The sequence below is a fragment of the Etheostoma cragini genome, chromosome 10 (genome assembly GCF_013103735.1).
Source record: "Etheostoma cragini isolate CJK2018 chromosome 10, CSU_Ecrag_1.0, whole genome shotgun sequence".
NCBI lineage: Eukaryota > Metazoa > Chordata > Actinopteri > Perciformes > Percidae > Etheostoma > Etheostoma cragini.
In genome coordinates this window covers 19,438,626-19,458,242 of record NC_048416.1, presented here as the reverse complement: position 1 = coordinate 19,458,242, position 19,617 = coordinate 19,438,626, and the positions used below count along the sequence as shown (strand labels likewise).

Below are 19,617 nucleotides of genomic sequence, written 5' to 3'. Positions count from 1 at the left end.
ATACCCATCATCTAGTGCAGAACAAATGCTCTTGCACAGATTAGAGTCAATGTTGGACTTTTTGGCCTACAGTGTCTGTTTGACTAGCAGGATGTATGCAAGTTCTGTGTAATCACTGTACCCAGGCATGCTGTATGCTTTATATGAAGCAAGTCAAATCCCCAAAAGAGGGAAAACATGGTGCTGTTGGAACTGCAAAGAATAATGAGGGCTTGAGAACTGGAGGCACGGTTTTTAAATTAGCTCTGTTTACTTGAAGACCTGCAAACCAAAACCAAGATGGACAAGTCAGTTTGAAAGCCCTAGTCAATAACATTTTTAATCATATAAAGTCTGCTCGCATTTTGTGTTTAAACATCATAATTAGCTTTTTTACTGCTGTGTTAACAATCAAACAAACAGCATCTGAAAAGAGTAGATGCAGATGCACCAGTAGAACTATAGATTTTGTTGTTGACTGGTGTCAATCAAAGTCTTAAAATCCTGATTTTTAGTATTAAGAATTGCGTCTTTAAAGGGCTGGTACATCTGCCCCCATACATAGACAGATGTATATGATTTATACATAGAAACAGCAATTGTCCTTCTCTGGTCTTGTGTTCTGGTGCTGCTACCATGTTAATTATCAATTTTGCAAACACAGTTTACGAAGGAAACAATTTAAATTAAATTTCCACCTGTGAATGAGCAAAACAGTATCAACACCTGGAGCCAAAAGTTTCATATACTCTTACTCTGATCACCTGTTGCTGAAAATGTTAAGATTTTCCTTGTTCAAATGATTGTCATGACTTTAGGCAATATGGCATACAGCTTCATGGGTTAATGAGTTCACATTCATTTGAATTCTTAATTCTGATTTTATTCTGGCAATGTAACCACCCATTGGACACAACTGAAGACATGGAGTACTTGTTGTCTTCACACCTCAATCTTTTATTTCCAAATCTGGTACCACCAGGGAAGCACTGAATTGGCACAATAATTCAACACTCTCTCTCCAACATAAATAGTGATAAACATGCAGATCTATATCCCCATGAACACAAACACAATCCCTCCCGCATGCAATAGAAAGGAATGATTCAGATGGAAAGCAGTGACACACAAGACATTCACAAGCATGCACACAATAACCCCAAGCAGCACTTTGTCCACACACACACACACACACACACACACACACACACACACACACACACACACACACACACACACACACACACACACACTGGTTTTAAATGAGTTTTTTCTAGTGCCGCCTATTTATCTTTTGTTGTTTTTACATGTCTTACCTTCCTGCAACACATCTTACACTGTCTTGGCTTTCTGCTGGGCTACATTTTATGTTACACTATAGGCCTTTTGAGTGTGTATTTGTGAAGCTAAACACACATGCTTCACTGCACAGCTATGTTTGCATTTGCATTTGGCAGAACAAAAGGACAAGATGTATTAACATCTTTACATGCCAGTGTCTGACTCATGCACACAATTATCAAGTGTCCTCAGCAATACATGAACCGTTTAAACCTGCAGTCTGGCATGGACTCAAAATGGCATGTCTGTGTTCACTGTAGGAATCTCTACATACTTTATAGAAGCAATTGAGATTCTCTATCGGTAAATAAATAGAAGTGTGATGTGGAAGATTCACGTAGGACATTTTTGAATGTGAGTTAATTATAGCAGTGAGTCAATTTGATGTAAAGGAGGACAAGCCTGTTCTTATTAATGACAGCACCATAATCAGACTGAAATGGAGAAAACTGTGTTTTCCCCATTAACTGAGAGCCGGTAAATCTTTTTTAGTAACTCAAATAATTCTGAAACTTAAAAGATAAGATGAATTGAAAGAAAGCTGGATTCATCAGGGTTACATAATTAGCGTTTTCTTACTCATTTTCAGTGTAACGTTTAGTGTGAAGGTATTTTCAGACCCGCCAGATGTGTGCATCGTTATTATTTTACATCCCATGATTTGGGGCTATTGATGTTTACATGTTATTTTTCATGTAATGCATTCATCTAAATTACGTTAAATCTAATTTTCTAACCAAGTGTTATCTTTTGGAGCTACAAGCATGCAAAATATCCATGTACAGCTGTAACAAATTTGTTACACAAGTGTACTCCCTGTGGGCATCAGCTGCTGTAAATCTTCAAATGTCTACAGTATCTCCAGTTATGGAAAACAGCCCCAGTGGCTGATCTGCTCATCCCACTCGGCAAATATGTTACCCATGATTCTCGGTAAGGTGGCGGTTGGAAGTGATGCTTTAGGCAGGACGTCAGTAAAACTCCTCCAACACAAAAGAAGTCCCTGAATGCATCACATGCGACACACTCTCCTCCTGAAAAATAAAAAGGGAAGCAGAAAGAGAGAAACCCAGGAAAGGCTGGCAAACATGAACATGCTGCTTGCAGTTTACAGCTATCATGCCACATAATTCACTTAAATTCAAGTTAGAATATTTTATTTATCTACTGCAGCAGCCTTACAATGTGGCTTACATTTATTTTGTACAAACATATTCTTCAGTCCAGGTGAGGGATGGTATCTTTCCAAATTGACACTGATCCGGTTTCTGTTGACTTTCCATTACACAGGGATACATTGGGTGTTTTACTGTGAGCAACTATGATTAGAGCCTGTGATTTGGGCACTCCATACTTCAGAAACGCCACAGTAAAAAGTTCAATGAGGACATGTTTAGAGTTTGCGGTTTGCCCAAAGCTAACAACACATTGAATAAATTAAGAAATAATGTTAGTTTATTGACAAAGAGGTCTGACCAGTTCACTTCTGGCTGCATTTTCTCTTCCATTATCTTTCCTAAATGTGATTAGAGTGAGTTGAGTTGGTCCAAGCTCCTTGTAAAGATGCCCGCTGGCTGTCTCTTTCTGTTACTTTTTTATTTATTTACTTGACCTTGATAGGTAAATTTAGCTAAATTATTTAGTTGCTTAACATTGCTAGAGAATTGAGGATTTTAACATAACAGTTATGTTAACTGATAACAATGTGATGACTAGTTAGGATAAAAGTGGTGTTGTATCATTTTAAGATTTATGGACCTTTCAGAGTTTTTATGCACGCCTTGTTGTGGTGACACAATGCGATGCAACCACTATGTAACACAACAGGAGGCCTGATTTTACTTCTTCCTCTTTATTGCTGAACCTAATCTGAAAAAAACAAGCTAAAAGTCACAACATGACACTATGCATGTGTCACAGCTTAACTTAAGCCTTTCACAGTGTGGCAGCCCTTGAGATAAGAAATTAAATTAAATACATACTCACCTTTTAATATATGCCCTTTCAACTAAATGCAGGGCTGCTGTGTCAACATGGCCCATCTCACACCCTCACACTTTTAACCAGCTCTTGCAACATCTCTGCAATTGAGAGGGAAAGACGGGGAATAAAGGAGATAGAAATGGGGTTGTGCTCAAAGCTTCCCTGTGCCCCAAGGCAACACACTATCTGTCTCCTCTGTCCTAAAAACAGCAGAAACACTGCTTCTATCTCCTATGCATTAATTAATCATCGAACCGAGCACTAAGCCTCTCTCTATAATCTCTCTGAGTGATTGGGGAGTTGGATCTCTGTTTGACTGTGTTATTTACTGTGGATCTTAACTGTCAAGAAATGTGGGAGTACAATAATGCAGCAGAGTTTCCAACTTTGAGAACATTGAGCTACACTGAATACAAAACTCAAGCTTTGTTAAACAGCAACACAACTTTCTATTCACACACAAAGACAATGGTTCTCATTTATCAAACTAACGTAGAATCCAGCGCAGATATGAGCGCAGAAATCATCTTACGACAGCCTTCGTGTGATCAATAAAACGTTTGTATCACACCAATCAGAGCGTAAGAATGGTCGTACATTGATACATGCGTCTGAAAAAAATTGCAATTTAAATATCATACTCCAATATATTCTCAAGCTTCTCCATTTTACATTTTGAGTTTTATATTTGATGTTTCTCTTTTCTCATTTCCATTGCGATTTTCAATCAATAAAAGATTTTATGTTTTAAGCATTCATATTTAAGCTTTGCATTTTAAATTTGAATTTTTGCATTGCACTTAACATTTTCAAATGATCATTTTACGTTTTCAACTTTGCTTTGCTTGCGTTTCCTTTTTTTAAAATTCAATTATGGCATGATTTATCCTGGTAGCGTAATACAATAATATAATACTATTTTTTAATTTGATTTCTCAAATTAATTTTGATCTGGTTTTCTCTTTGGACTTTCAATTTGAATTATGAATAAAGATATACTCCATATACTGGTTGGCAGCCTGAAATCTGGCAGTCGAGGCTGTAGAAAGAATGCGGAATAGAAAGAGATCACTGATGCGGTCAACAGTGATGGCGTATTCAATCGGACTCGGAAGTTTATTTAATTTATACATCCTTGACATATGTATGCAATAGTCCTAAAAGCAATATACAGGCTTACTGTATATCACAATCTCTTAGGCATGTAGGTGTACCTATATTTAAATAAATACACAGTAGCAGAGTTCATGCAGTGTCTTTTATTGTTATGTTTTTTTCATGAGTCAGACCGAGGCAACCGTAAGCTGTGAGGGAGAGCGTGTGTCCCACCACTCCCACCCTGTCTCCTGACAACAGAGGGGCTGGAAAAACAAGCCAAAATATGTTGGTCAATGACAGAAAGAACTTGCCATTAACACTTTAAAAGAGAAACAAAAACATTAAGAATAAATAAAAAGTATGTGCATCATAATGTTTCTTGTAATGAATAAATAAATGAATAACATTGCCAAACATAACACTACACCTTTTAAAAGCGAGAAATGCAATCCTGTTTCCTTTGTATAGCCCCAGTTGGGGTTGTGCTGGACCCTGCTCTCTGGGCACTGGGTCATCTGGCTCCGTCACTACATTTATGGCACCCTGTTTTTTCTGTGTGATGTTGTGCAAGCTAAAACAACGTTGCAGACTTTTTCTGGCAGGTATAGTAGGTTCCCCCCCACTGATGCAAGACAGAGCCATCTGCCCTTAATCAATCAGGTAGAATACGCCACTGTGGCCCGTGTGCGTACCACTGTTTTACCGGCGCATAAAAGAGCCATATGTTAACTCCTCCTTCTCCTGTTAAACAATGACAAACAGTAAAAGCAAGTCCACAAGTGTTTTGTGTTTGTGGCCTTCAATTTGACTGTTTTTGTTCACTTTAACTGTTCACATCAACATTGTGTAAATACTCATTAGGCAGCTAGTGAAAGATCTCTGACTGACCCACTGCACATTACCTACCCAGCACCACATGGCAGAAAGACAAAGTTAGCGATTAGATGGTGAACATAGCATTTAGCAGCTAAAGAGACAGATATTTATCTTAGGAAGTAAAGAAGACTAACGCAGAGCTAAATATGAGGCCAGGTGGCCAAAAACACAACTTAAAATGACATGTTAATGTTGCTAAATCTCAGTTGGATTTTTAAATAGGCAATTGTTTGCCAACAAATTCACAATTTAAGAAGGTGATAACATTGTCAGTGTTGTTTACAGCTCGTTCCTCTGGCCCAAAGTGCCCCTAACAGCTAATGCTAGTTTAATGTGAAACTCCAGCCACTCTTCACAAAAATGGAGGAGCACACACACCACACCTGTTCCCTCTGTAGCTCCTGTCTGACATGCACGTTCGCACACACACGTTCAAAATCCCTGGCATCTCCTAATCTAACGCAGCGGAACTTGGCCCATGAATACCACTTAAATTGATATGATGATGTTTCCACTGGAGATGAAATAGCTTCTGGACTGGCAAACCTTTCGCCTGGCCTCCATACAGCTTAGCAAGGCAAGAGAAGCTCTTGGCAGCACCCACTATGTGATGGTGTTTCCATTACAGTGCAGGCAGTGCGTTATTTGTTCTCACCCTTTGTGTGTGAAATGGAAGCAGCAGGGATGAGTGAGAGTACTGTGAGATGAGTGTGTGTCTGCTGTGGTGTGGTTTGAAGGGTTTCGAAACTTCTCTGCAAAAGTGCCAGGGTCATCCTTTGATGGATGGCCTTTCTTTAGATGTATCCAAGGGTCGGGTTTGCTCTGATTTGAGTCAGAAACCTCTTTTGCTTCATGCTTTATGCATGTGTGTCTGTGTGTGTTGTATTTCATGTGTATTCACGCCTGTTATGGACTGAGAGCCTGTTGTGCAGGGGCCACAGAGAAAGCAGTTCCTCTCTGATTCAATTACCACAGCGAGCTGAGCTGGAGGGACAACAAGCGGCTATGGGACAGCACGGTCTGCTTCACACAGGTTTCCTGACACAAGGTTGAACAACGAGGCCTATCAATTCTGAAATGTGCACTTACAAGCTTGATTTCACCTTTCAGTCTTTTTTTCCTTAAAGTCTCTTTTTCCCTCACATGCCATCCTGCAACCGGCATCCCTGACATGACACCTAATTCCTCATGTGTCAGAACCAATCTGTACCAAAATTCAGTTTGCAGGAAATTGCCATTGCCATACACTCCCTGACGTGACATTGCTGATTGTTTACTGAAAGGATCCCCATTAGCTGATGTCTTTGTCACTGTCACTCACCAATGTAAGTTGATTGCAGAGTTGAGTTGCACATGCGTCACTTTGCCATAAGTAGCATTCAAGATGCTAACGAGAGACTTCTGGAATGTCAATACAGTTAAAATGGACCGACTCAACCGAGTGACAGTCATAGCAGTCAACTACTCTTCCTCTGGTCCACACTATCACACACTATTTACTTTTTTTAAACAGTGTAAGAATCAAACAAACTAAGACAAATAGAGTTGTTCAGTATTCAGTCTTTTATCTGCATGTCAGATAGATGCCTCTGCATATACTTTTTTTTAAAAGAATTCATCATGGCCTGAAAATTTTACTTCATAAGTATTTTTAACATTAAATGAGGTCCCCCAGCCTGCCTATGGTCAAGGCCCCACCCACACCCTCCAACTTGCCCCCCTCCCTTCTCAATAGCTAGAGACACAGAAATGGCTTGTCCTAAGGAAAGCTAATTTTGGGACTGGCTCTAGTGGCTGTAATTCTGCACCAAGGCTGAATTTTGGGAAAAAGACTAAGGTCTATATAAAAGAGACTTCAGATACAGTGTTAGGGGAGCACTAAGGCCTATATAAAAGCATCCAAAAAGAACCATGTCATGGAACCTTCAACTAAATATTCAGGGTAACTTATTCCAGTTTGTTATGGCTTGATACATAAGTTTTGAGGAAGTCCTTTGGCTAGGTATAACGATATGACCATTACTAGCAAATCTGGTGTCATGGTTATGCGTATTAGTAAAGTAAACAATTGGGTTGAAAAACATGTTGACATATTCAAATTAATTTAAAAAAGACGATGCCACTTTACATATGATATTTGTGTTTGAGGTACAACCACTTGATAGTTTGCAATGGTTAGCCTTCAGTTCATCAACACACCTCTCAGTGAAGTCCAGGCTCATTTTCACAACATCTATGTCCTTCACTAACTTGTCCACTCTTTGATTTTTGGTGGTAATGATCATTTGTGTAAAGTTTTAATAACTGTGTTCTTGTTTTAAGTATTAGTTCTTTAAAATGTACTCTTTCTCATTCCAGCAACGCATGAACCTGAATTGTGTCATTATTGCTGTTGTTCCTGTTGGTCATAGGCATGATGGCGATGCCTGTGGCAGTCACAAACAGTTTAGCCACACACGAGCAGGACATTGATTAAGCACACTGAAAAATACCTTCAGCAATAGAAGTCCTTCCACTGTCTGGGAAACCTATCTGCTCCACAGTAGTTGTTAGGATCTCATGGGCCTGGTTGACGCTGGCTGCCAGGAACTGCTGGTGATGGTCCAGGCCGTGCACATTTACTTGGACTCTATGTTTTGCAGAATTGCCATAATTTTGTTTGACTTCATTCAGACTTATACATCTTAAAGTGTTCTTCTTACTTTACTCATGCTTTTATCTGAATATCAGACCAATTACATTTTTGCAATGTTCACCTCATTTATAGTCGTGAGCAGTGAGACTTAGACTCTCTGTTTCTTTTTTTGACTCTCGCTCCCACTCATCCTCTCTGATGTGACAGTTCTGGCAAATTGTGATGTGCATGGATAATGATATTTGAGTGCCAGCTTCTGGTGTGTAATTGAAACACTGGGATGCTAGTGCCAGCTGTGGCAGTGATAGACATCTCTCTTGCCGCTGCCAGGTGGCAAGCAGATACTTTCTCTCTGTTATTTGTTGCTGGTTTACTTCATCAAACCTGCATCCGCATTAACCTGGGATTCTTTGTGTCTCTCAATGTCTCAATAAATGCTTGTTTTGCTGTGATTTGCACCATTTGATTTATCACTGTTGCAGGTAGATTTACTGTAGTGTCCTGTAGTTTTGATCCCAGAAATGCATGGTTTGGCTCAGATGACACCCAATTTTTTCTGACCAACTCTGCATCCTGGAGGCGTTCAGATTCTGAAAAGACGGCAGATTGCAGTCAATCACCTTCTCAGCAGAGCTGATGATACATTGCACTCTGCCCTTCTCCTTAGCAGTAGCAGTAGTGTACCAGATGGTGATGGAGCAGGTGAGGAAAGACTCAATGATGGCAGTGTAGCAATCCAGCACCCCACAAGAGATGAGTCCAATGAGTGCAGTGAACTTTAGGAGCTTGACGGACTGGTGACTGGAAGTGCAGCTGTTTGTGTACAGGGAGAAGAGCAGAGGGGAAAGGACGCAGCCTTGAGGGGGAACTGGGGCTGATGGTTGGAGAGTCAGAACCATTTTTTTTCACTGCTTCACACACATACAGTTGGGTCAGCTTGTCCGGTAGCAGAGACTGGAGGATGGTGACGAGGGCAGAGCTAAAGTCCACAAACAGGATCCTGGCATAAAATCATGAGAAGTCCAGGTGCTGGAGGATGAAATAAAGATAATTGCTTATTCTTTACCACTCAGATTAAGGTCGATTTGACACTTAAATTTCTAAGTAATTCTTGAAACAGTTGATCCCTGATTCCACACAGAGGTACACAAAAGCAGGTTCTCATTTCAGACAACTGATGCTTGCATATCATTAGCTGTGGTTACCTAATTACGCAAACATTAACTCCATGTATTGTTCAAAAATACAGTCTTTGACTGACTTATTTTAAAACAAGAATCCTGGGAAAAGGCTCTTCAGAGTGCACTGAATGGCTACATGCATGGCATGGTGCCATAAGACTGAGGCTAAAGCTACATGCGCCAGAGAAAAGTCTGTGAAAAGAATGATTGACTAGTCGTGACTAAGACATGAAAATAGTGAAACATTGTTCTTGTGTTGCAACATGGAGCTGGTGAGTCCTAGTGTTCAGGGGAGGGGTTTGGTGAATGCTCAATTAATACGATTACATTTAACTGGTTAATTTATGATAATTTACCAAAGTTATCACCACCTAATGCTTGTTAAAAATCATCGATGGCTATGCTAAAACCCAGCATTCAGATACAGAATCATCCAAAGTGACATGATAAGCAAGGCGAGATGCATTTCAGGCCCATTTGTTCCCTTTAAAAGATGAAGTTGTGGCCTTTAAAAACAGCAAAGCACTGACCTTCTTATAGCAGGGTTTACAAGGCTCTTTGAAACGGGTATTCTGACACTCTGTTTTTATTTGATTTCAAAAGTAATGCCTATTTTTTATTAGAATAGATTGCAATTGAAGGTTTAAATTCTAAATTTAAATCTTGATGAAGTTTTAAGTTTTAGATGTTAAGAAAGTTAATACCGTGTTGCCATTCTGGTTACAATATTTGTGTGTGTGTGTGTGTGTGTGTGTGTGTGTGTGTTTGTGTGTGTGTTTGTGTGTGTTGGCAGGGTGCGGCTTGAGGCCTTCTCCGATAACAGCGGGAAACTGCAGCTCTCTCTGCAGGAGATCATTGAATGGCTGACAGCCAAGGACGAGGAGCTGTCTGAGCAGCTGCCGATAGGAGGCGACGTGGGGGCTGTCCAGCACCAGAGGGAGTTCCACCAGGTAATGTCGACGATGATAACTTTTTAGTTCAAATATTACACAGCCACTACAAATATAGGTGGAATTGAATCTTTGTTCTGTCTAAGGGGAAATCAATTTACACTGTACAGTATACACCCATACAAAAACACATGCTCCCTCAGATAAATTGAGTCTACAGTTGAGTCTATAGACACATACTGACATAAAATAGACTACTGTGTGCGGCAGCGGGTACAAGACTCCTGCTAGAGTAAAGAATGGCCTTTAAAGTCCTATATCTGCATTCACATAGGAACAGTGTGAAAAATATATTGAGGTTGTAACCAAGGTCTTGTGCTGTGATCTGTGCAGCGAGCTGTCTCTGTCTTTGAGATGTACGATGCTAGAGGTTGGGAAGCCAATGATTTTGGAGGCAGTGTTTGTAGTTGGTGGTGAATGGGTGAATTTGTTGTTGCTGGAGATGGTTAACACGGTAAAGAAACACGAGGAGTAGTGGGGTATCATGGGTTGTATGCTTTTTCATAGGTATTTCCAGCTTGCAGATAACAGAAAGTATTTGCCGGGATCTTTTGTAGAGATCAGAGAGCCAGCCCGAGTCAACAACAGACTAGACTACTTTCTCAAAGTTCAGCTGTGATAGTAATTATTGATGGCGGTGGGGCTTTGTGCACTGCAGTGTGTGTTGGAAGTGCATTTTTTCTGGAAATAAGTAGTTAATTGAACGCCTAAATAAACATGAATTTTAAAGAAGCCGAAGAATTGAAGATGAAATCAAAACTAGTTACAAACCCATGTTGCTGTGTTGTTTTTGTCTTGTTTTGTCGGAACGTTGGAATAAATAAGAGTTGTTGACAGTGGAGTGAGCAACTTTCTCCTTCTTCTGTCAGATAATTCCTCCACAGTTCAGTGATTTAAACTGGCTTGTAAATCCCTTCATGGGCTTATGTGGATTGAAGGGCACACAAGCTCACAAACTCAGAGACTCAGACCTTATTGATCACAGCACAAATCAGTGCTTGTTCATCTTTCCAATAAATATTTCTTTCCCCTTGTATTGAGAGCAGGGAACCAATACTTTCTCTCTAACCCAGGATCATAATTTGACTCTCTGGTTGTCAGCTGATCCTGCAGGACACAGTTGCAACTGACAGGAGTTCTAATCTTATTACATTAATAATAATTTTCAATTCCAGGACCACAGACCAAATAACATTTGTCACATAACATTAGGCTTCTTCAAGCCCCTTACTCAGTTCTGTGTTAGTGTGTACAGATTGTATTTGTATTTATCTTAATTTGGTTGCACCTTTTATAGTAGGTATATAGTATAATATAGTAAAATAGTACAATATTTTTTACCTCAACAGAGCAGTGAAAAAAATATGTATATTGTTCACACAATAGAATAATATAAAACGTTATCAATCCCCAGGAGAGAGAGAAATTAAAAGTGATACAAGAAGTCACCCAACAATACATCAAGCGTTTCTGTTGATGTTTCATTTTAATTTTATTTGACTATCTATATATATATATATATATATATATATATATATATATATATATATATATATATATATATATATATATATACATACATACATTAATTGAATTTAGCTAGAGTTTTGCCACATCTTGTAAGGAACAGACTTTGTGGTATGCATTGTGCAGAGATCAGTTTACTGTGTGCATGTGCAGGACCTTTAACCACTCTACAGGGGTTCATCTCATTATCCTTGTCTCTTCCACTCTCTTACCAAACTTACTCGCTCACCACAGTGGAATGAGGTTCTTTTGTCTTGTGGGGACGCTTTTCTTGAAAGGAATGCAAACCCACACAAGCCAATTCCATTAGTTTGGCTGATTAGACCTTTTTTAGGTTAAAATTGTTTTAGGACTAGAATGAGATTCAGCTGAGGGCACCAAACTACAGGTGTAAATTGTTCCAGCTTAACAGCTGCAACACCCAAAGAGTCACAGAGTTGCGTGTAGGGTCTTTGAGCCCCGCTACAGCATTGACACACACACCGACTACAAACAGTGTCTGATTGCTGATACCATTAAATACATAAAGTATAGCTTTTTTATGTCAGACATTCTTAATTTAGCATGCTTAAAGAATTGGAAATTTAATGTGTTTATATCAATATCTTTTGATTTATTGGGCAGATCAAAAGCAAATGTGTTAAAAAGACACCCAGTTGTGGGACAATAACAAAAATCCCAGGAATTCTTTAAGGCAGGAAAGTCTTTCCACTGAATTATTATTTTTTTAATTGGGATGCTGTATAGCCCTAGTAGGCACAGCCTTGCATGTACGTGAGTGCTGTGTCGGGGTAGACTCTCATAAAGTTGTTACAGACAGGAGTTACCCCGAGGCAAATGTATGCATGTGTCTTATTGTTGGAATCATACAGATTGTTGGCCAGTTCAAAAATAGCTCCAGACAACAAGCAGATTCGGATGCCCAAGCTACATCTTAGCAGGGATAAAGCTTTTGATTCCTTTTTATTAGAATGAGGAAACATTTAGCAACCATGAAACCCCAATCAATGAAACGATGAACATGTAAATGAAGGCATCACAATGTGTTTGAATCTGTGTGTGAAGGGTTAACGTTATGCTCTTTGGAGTCTTGCTCCTGTGTGAAAGGAAGTATTCGGAGAAATGCCACCCGGGATGCCCTAGATGTTCTCCTGGTAAATCACCTTAGTTGTGGGTGATTTTTCTCAGGAACTGGAACTTGTTTAGCCATGCAGAAAACACATACACACACACACACACACACACACACACACACACACACACACACACACAAGTAATTGGTTCAAGTACAGCAAAGTTTTCTTTTTGACCCTCTTTCCAATTTTCTGTGCTGTCAGTTTGTGCAGGGTTTGAAAAGCGACCTGTATTGACAGGGAGAGGTGTGTGGCCCCCCATTAATCCAACTCTAACTCCTGCCTTTACTGGTGCACTGTGGAATCAGCCTCCCAATTACCTGGAAAACAGAAATACGACAAAACACTCACACTTGTAGAGGATACAATCTTGCAGTTGCTTCCTTGCTCTCCCTCTTAATTTCACTTTTGCCCTTCTCATCCCTCGTTTGCCATTCTCCCTGTCTCCTTTTAATGCTTTAAAAACACAGTTCGTGTTCTCTCTTTCCACAACTATCCGTTCAACATTGTTGGAGTTACTTTGTGATGCACAAGCCTAAAATATGAATTAATGGGATTTACTGTTGAACTCCTCTCCCTCTCTCTAATGTTCCATTTTCAGCACAGCACCTCTTTATAATCTGAGATGCCTCGGCTTCCAGAGAGTCTGGTTGCTCTAAAGCTTTTCCGACAAAGCAGAGAGGGAAATTGCATCACAGTTTTCTCTAGAGAATTAAAGTGTTTTAAGAAATGTGAATTATTGATCTTAAGTGGATTCATTTTGATGTCGTTTTTGTGTGTAGGAAGTAGGAGTTCTCTCTCTGCCACATTTTGTGTGTGTGCATCTGCATGTGTATTTGTTCGGAAGCATGTTTACTGTTTGGGGTTGGGATGGAGGGGAGGTCATGTGGGAAGATGAGGGTCTTGTCCGTGTGTTTGGGTCCTGGGATAACTAAGTGATTTCTGCATTTGGAGGAATTCTTTTTGTCTGCAGCAGCTGCAGAATCTTTTCTGCCTCAAGCGTCAGGGATAATGAAATCAAAATATATCCTCCTGTATGTAGTCAGCAGCACACTGTGAGGAACCATCCAGAGGGAGAAGTAAAAGGAATGCTATCAACATGCTTAGACGAAATGAAGTAATTTCCTCCCCATGAGCTTTTTTTTACCCCATGTATAATGTATCTAAATCTGATCTGAAGGCTTCGCTCTTAATGTTCCTTCAACCAAAGATGATGCCTTTGAGTGTGAAATTTAGCTGGAATTAAAGTTTTAACATGGCAGCTGGCTCTGGGAATCCATAGCTCAGCTCCTCTTTGGGCAGCAAAGCAGCCAAAACGAGTATGGAGAGAGTAAAGGAAGCTAGAGTAGATCAATAGTGGGGGAAAGGAAGGACGCAAGAATGTAAGGAGGAAGAGGGAGTTTGTTTGTGATTAGAGATAGAAGCAGGTTTTCTCTATGACTGTTGCAGTGGGAATCTTATCTCACGCCACAGCTCCCCACCGTTACACACTTTAGCATGTTTGTTCAGTGCCGGCTGGTGTTTGCTTGTGTTTCATTGGGTCTTACCAGGCCTGCAGGGCTCTGGTCCTCAAGTTTTTTTTTTTTTCATCAAAACACTACTGCGTTGCTAATTCCAGCTAGTGATGTAGATTTTTAAGCTAAAAATCTAATCTCTTCATAGCATAAGAGGATTGAGTTCTGGCTTCACCTAAATAAATTACTTTGAAGAGAGCTGGCATTAATTCACACACCTGCTGTATGTTTTATACAGAACAAAGAAATGTAGAAGAATGAAGGAGGATGACACACTGGGTTTCTCTAAGGCCCTTAGCTCTAAGGGAGCTTAAAGTATCTTCAGTGGTGGAGTGAAGCCTTGTATACAGTATCTGTGTGTTTTCTTGCAAAAGCAATGCTGTTAAATGTGTACCAGTAGAGCTTGGCTCTCCTGCTAATTGGCTCTTCTGTGGGTGGCAGCCAGATGACCAGTACTCCCAGTAGATTCGGTCTGCTATCGAGGCCTTGGCTTTCAGCACAAGCAGACAGCCATGTAATATCATGAGGTAGTGCCACTAGACTGATGTGAGTGCATGTGTGTGAGTCCAATCACTAACCCATATTCAAACAAACCAATGTATGCAATTTCTTGTATGTATGAGTGTTTGGTCTTTAAGCAAGCACTTACTTTAGATTTAAAAAAAATTAAAAAAATTCACAAACAATGAAACACACCGTTGCTCAATTTAATACACCGATTCTCTGTGCTAAAGCTATAACATGTTGTGGTATAATGCTGGCTTTTTCTCCAATAAAGGACCCACCAAAGTCTACACTACCGGTCAAAAGTTTGGGGTCACTTACAAATTACTATTACACTCCATTATAGACAGGATACCAGCTGATCTGGGTGGGTGGCTGATCTTTAATGCAATATCTACATTTCCCATTATCATCAACCATTCATCCAATGTTCCAAAGGCAAATTTTGCTTACTAATCTGATATAATTTAAAAAAACTAACTAAGAAAGCATTTAACAACCCTAATGGAATTATATAAGCACATAATGTAATCTGGAAACTGCTGCCCTGGTTAAAAAAAAACAAGGCAACTGATCTCAGCTGGGATTCTGTCTATAATGGAGTCCAATGGAAATGTGTGAGTGACCCCAAACTTTTGACCGGTAGTGTATATTTCTTAAATTGATAATTTGTAACAGTCTGAGTCCTACAAATGATACAAAGAATTAGTCTGTCTTTGACCAAATTTGGAGGACAAAACATACTGTCAGTCTACAGTAACGTTCTGTGCCCTGGATAGTTGCTCTATGGTGCGCCCAAGCGATCGTCAACTAGCCAGGGCTTGATACAACATGTATGTACCAGGTATTTACAGTCAGGTGATCACTGGTCACCGGTGATGCATCACTTGAACAATGGAAACGCCACTGCTGAATGTGAATAATGGAGGTCAGAGAAACTGTTCTTGTTGCTGCCTGGACGTGTTGTGAATCAGTGGGAGTTACAAATAAATAGAAGTTATGTTTATTTATACAGGTAATTTGCTATTGTGGCTTGTCTGGTAGCCTTTTCAAATCTCAAATGACAATCAGCAATGACTGAAACAATCACTTTGATTTTACATGTACTGTAATACATGTATTAGTTTGTATTTGCAGAGCCTCCTGTTTTTGTCAGTATGCATGCATGAGTTCCCATGCGATAAGACTATAAATTAATTTACCATTAACCTGCTACACTATTTGCCAATTTCTCAAGTGAAGCATCATTACTCAAGCTGGGGTTCATGGAATTTGCCCCAGTTTTCCACAAAATGTTTGGTTAAGTCTGAGGGCAGTTTCCTGGTGGTGATGTATTATAAACATGTTTGACGTTACAAATAGGATCTGCTTAAATGCAGTAGTGCCACAACTATTTGTTTCATTACTACTCCATCTCTGGATTAATCATGTTGTCTAAAATGTCGTACAATACTGAAAAATGTCCATCAGAACACCTTCATGTATCTAGTTTTGTCCTACCAACACAACAGCAAAACCAGAAGTATTCAATTTACAATTAAAAAAATTGAAAATTGAAGTTGGTTGCCATCGTCATGGGGCATCGGTCAGAAAACGTTGAGCAACAGAAGTTTTATTTAATAAAACTGAATGAGGCAAATGATGTACGACAGAACCGACAGACACACGTGGGTCGGAGAATCTAGGAAGAAAAAACTAGAAATCAGAACTTAAATAATATTTTCACATGTTCATAAAGTAACTAGATAAACAATGTTATCAAGAAACTAGGTTCAAAGTATAACTCATCTTATATGATCAGGTGAACTCAATCAGGTAAATAAGGTGGAAGCAAAAACCAGTCAGTGGTGAAGACAGGGGAGGAAATGAATTGAGCTACAGGAAGGGAGGTAGGTGTGGAAAGCAAGTGTAAAATTAATGTAGAAATAGGGATCTTTTGTACTGTTTGTGTTTCATTTTCTTCCATTTAGAAACACTCTTACCTCACTGTTTGTCTCCCGGCAGGTATTCATGGAGGATGTCAAGTCTCACGGGCCGTTTATCTACTCAGTCTTGGAGTCTGCCCAAGCCTTTCTGGCTCAGCATCCCTTCCAGGAGCCAGAGGAGACCCTGACCGATGGAAAAGGTCTGCTCCCTTCACACGCTGTGCCAACAGCTGTAGCAGCCAAAAATATTGATAATCACAACCTCCCTCTAAAGCCCTGGAGTAAATTTTAGTAGGACCCATGCAGGTGAAATCTTCCATTAATAGTTATTAGCAGTGAGCCTTCCTCTGCTGCCACACTGGGTTTAAGGAAAGTGTCCGGGTCGGGACCAATTAGCATCAGCTCACCATCTCTTACACTACCATCTGATCAGATCAATAATACAGCAAACTCTGCTGTTCCTCCACAGACACATCCTCTTCCTACAGTTTGCCTCTCAGCACTGGATGCTCACCTGGGAAATACTGTAGCAGTCTAGCTCACTGTGTTCGCTTTGTGTGTCCAACTTGTGTCACCTTAGTTTCTCTGTTTTTCCTTTCATGGAGTTGGTGTTCTATCCGTCTCAAATCATTGCTCTTCTCTTTGTCTGACCTCTAACCCCTGCTCTCCTCTCCACCCTTATTTGTCAAATTTGCTCTATTTTTTCACTTCCTCCTTTGCACCTTTATTCTTTTACCCCTGCGTGGCCCCCTCTAACCTCTTTCACCCTCTCCAGAGGTGTCTCCACGCCGGCGAATCTTAAATGTGAGCCGCTCAGTGTGGAAGCAGGCGAATGTGGCCAGTGACCTGTGGGAGAAGCTGACGGCACGCTGTGTGGACCGCCATAGGTCAGACACTTATTTATTTTTTTACATTGTGTGTATCTTGTGCAGGTCAAATGTGGTTGCCGCAGGGGTGGGAAGTGAATTTACTCAGGTTCTTTATTCAAATGCCATTGAAGCAATTATAATTAACTTTAGTGTATTCCATTGGATACTACTTTATCTTCAGGGTAAAATATTATAGTTTTTACTCCACTACATTTATCTTATAGCTGTAGTTACAAGTTACTTTACAGAGTATGATCTTACATTAAATAAAAACACATGCTGAGCAAAGATAATACAATGCACTGTTAAAGATTCAACCAGTGGTTCCTAACCTTTTTGGTTTTTAAGCCCTTACTAAGAACATTTTCACATTTTTTTACTTTTTCAGATGTCATGAGGCCTCTGACAACTGGTCTAAACTATGCAACTGTATATAAAGTGGTTAAAACTAGCTCCACTTTGACCACCTACAACAGCTACATCCGTGTTAACAATCTTATAATGTCAATTGTAATGATATCAGTCAGATGAGCAATTCTTCTGCAGAAGGAGTACTTGTACTTTTGATGATTTGATACATTTTACTGGTAATACTTAGATAAGTTTCCTTAATCAATACGTAATTAGGATGTTGAATACCGGACTTGTACTTGTATTTTATTACTGTGTTGTATTGGTAATGTTACTGTTAGTTGAATGATCTAAACAGTTCTTCCACCACTTGGTTACTGCATGTGCCCATGTCCAGTATTGTAAAAGCACAATAAATATAGCTAAAGGTTTTGGTGAATGGCCAATGGCTATTTTTGAGTGTAACGATAATACAAGTTTTGTAATCAAGGTCAGTATTAGAAACTGACTTTCTGTTGGTTCTTAGAAAAGTGGGGAGTGAATAATGTTCAAAGATGTGTATTGGGAAAAGTAATTCATATTTAAAAAAAAAAAGTTTTTACCATCTGACATCAATATGCATGTAACTTTTCAAGCTATAAAGTTGAGTTTTATTTCTCCCTCTGACTATTTGTGTGCTCATCCATAGCAGGACTAGGCTGCAATACATTACGCATAATATAATTACCATAACCTGATTACAAAATGTGGCAAATATAATCCATTACAGAAGCAATAAGGAAAACACATTCATCAAGTTTTAGATCATTGAAAATGCAGAGAAAAAGCAGTTAGATTATGAAATGATGGTACAAAATAATTGGCCCACAGTTCCATTAAAGTGAAGTTTCTTTGAATTTGAATAAAAGATATGTGTGACTGCATGCTTTAGGGGTTTTGATAGATTTGTTTCTCGCATTAGCTCCAAGTTTTAGCGGTGCATGTAGTTATCAGAATTATGTTTTCAACAAAACCCCCAGACATATGGAGAGGACTTTAGAGCGTCTACTCCAAATCCAGGCAGCGATGGAGGAGCTAACAGTGGCCCTGGAGCAGGCAGAGGGGGTAAGAGATGCCTGGGAGCCCGTGGGAGACCTCTTCATCGACTCTCTGCAGGACCACATAGACGCAACTAAGGTAGACACAAAAAACTACGCTGTCTCTTTCTTCTTATTTCTCTCATGCACACACACTTGTACATGCAAATACAGTACATTATCATACATTTTACCTGCATAGTAACTCAATTGTCTGAGATAACTACCTCTAACCAACCCTGAAAACACACGTGTAACATTTTGACATGTCGTAAACCAACATCAAAACAGTGACAATCAGCATATTTAAAGCACAAAGACCCAGCAGTGATTTGTTACTCGTGATGAATAAGTGATAGATGTGTACAGTATCAGGCTGTGTTGCTTTAGCATGTTTGCTTTTGATGCCTGTGTACACATCCCAGTAAGAGTAGCTGTGATCTGACACATGATGACAGGGCGTGACACTTCAAACTGACACATGATTAAAATCTCCAGTTGGATATATGTTGTTAAACAAGTGGCGGGTCATTTGTTCCGCCTTTAATTGTGTGGGTACCACTCATGAGGAAGTGAGAGCACTTCAAAATAATCATGTCACTGTTTGGACTCCTGTCACAGCCAGCACATGTTAAGTTGGGTCTTTAGGGCAGGCTTGTCAGTTGGCCTCATCTC

At 39.7% G+C, this 19,617-nt stretch overlaps 1 protein-coding gene across 3 annotated transcripts in view; it reads left to right on the top strand.

Moving 5' to 3' along the window:
* The window catches only part of drp2 (dystrophin related protein 2), a 151,975-nt gene that overhangs the window by 89,271 nt on the left and 43,087 nt on the right, over positions 1-19,617 (top strand). For all 3 annotated transcript variants that reach the window (XM_034884419.1, XM_034884417.1, XM_034884418.1), the window contains 4 exons: positions 9,887-10,043; positions 16,726-16,846; positions 17,422-17,533; positions 18,886-19,042. In XM_034884419.1, the coding sequence (XP_034740310.1) occupies positions 9,887-10,043; positions 16,726-16,846; positions 17,422-17,533; positions 18,886-19,042 (547 nt within the window). The remainder of the gene's footprint in view (positions 1-9,886; positions 10,044-16,725; positions 16,847-17,421; positions 17,534-18,885; positions 19,043-19,617) is intronic.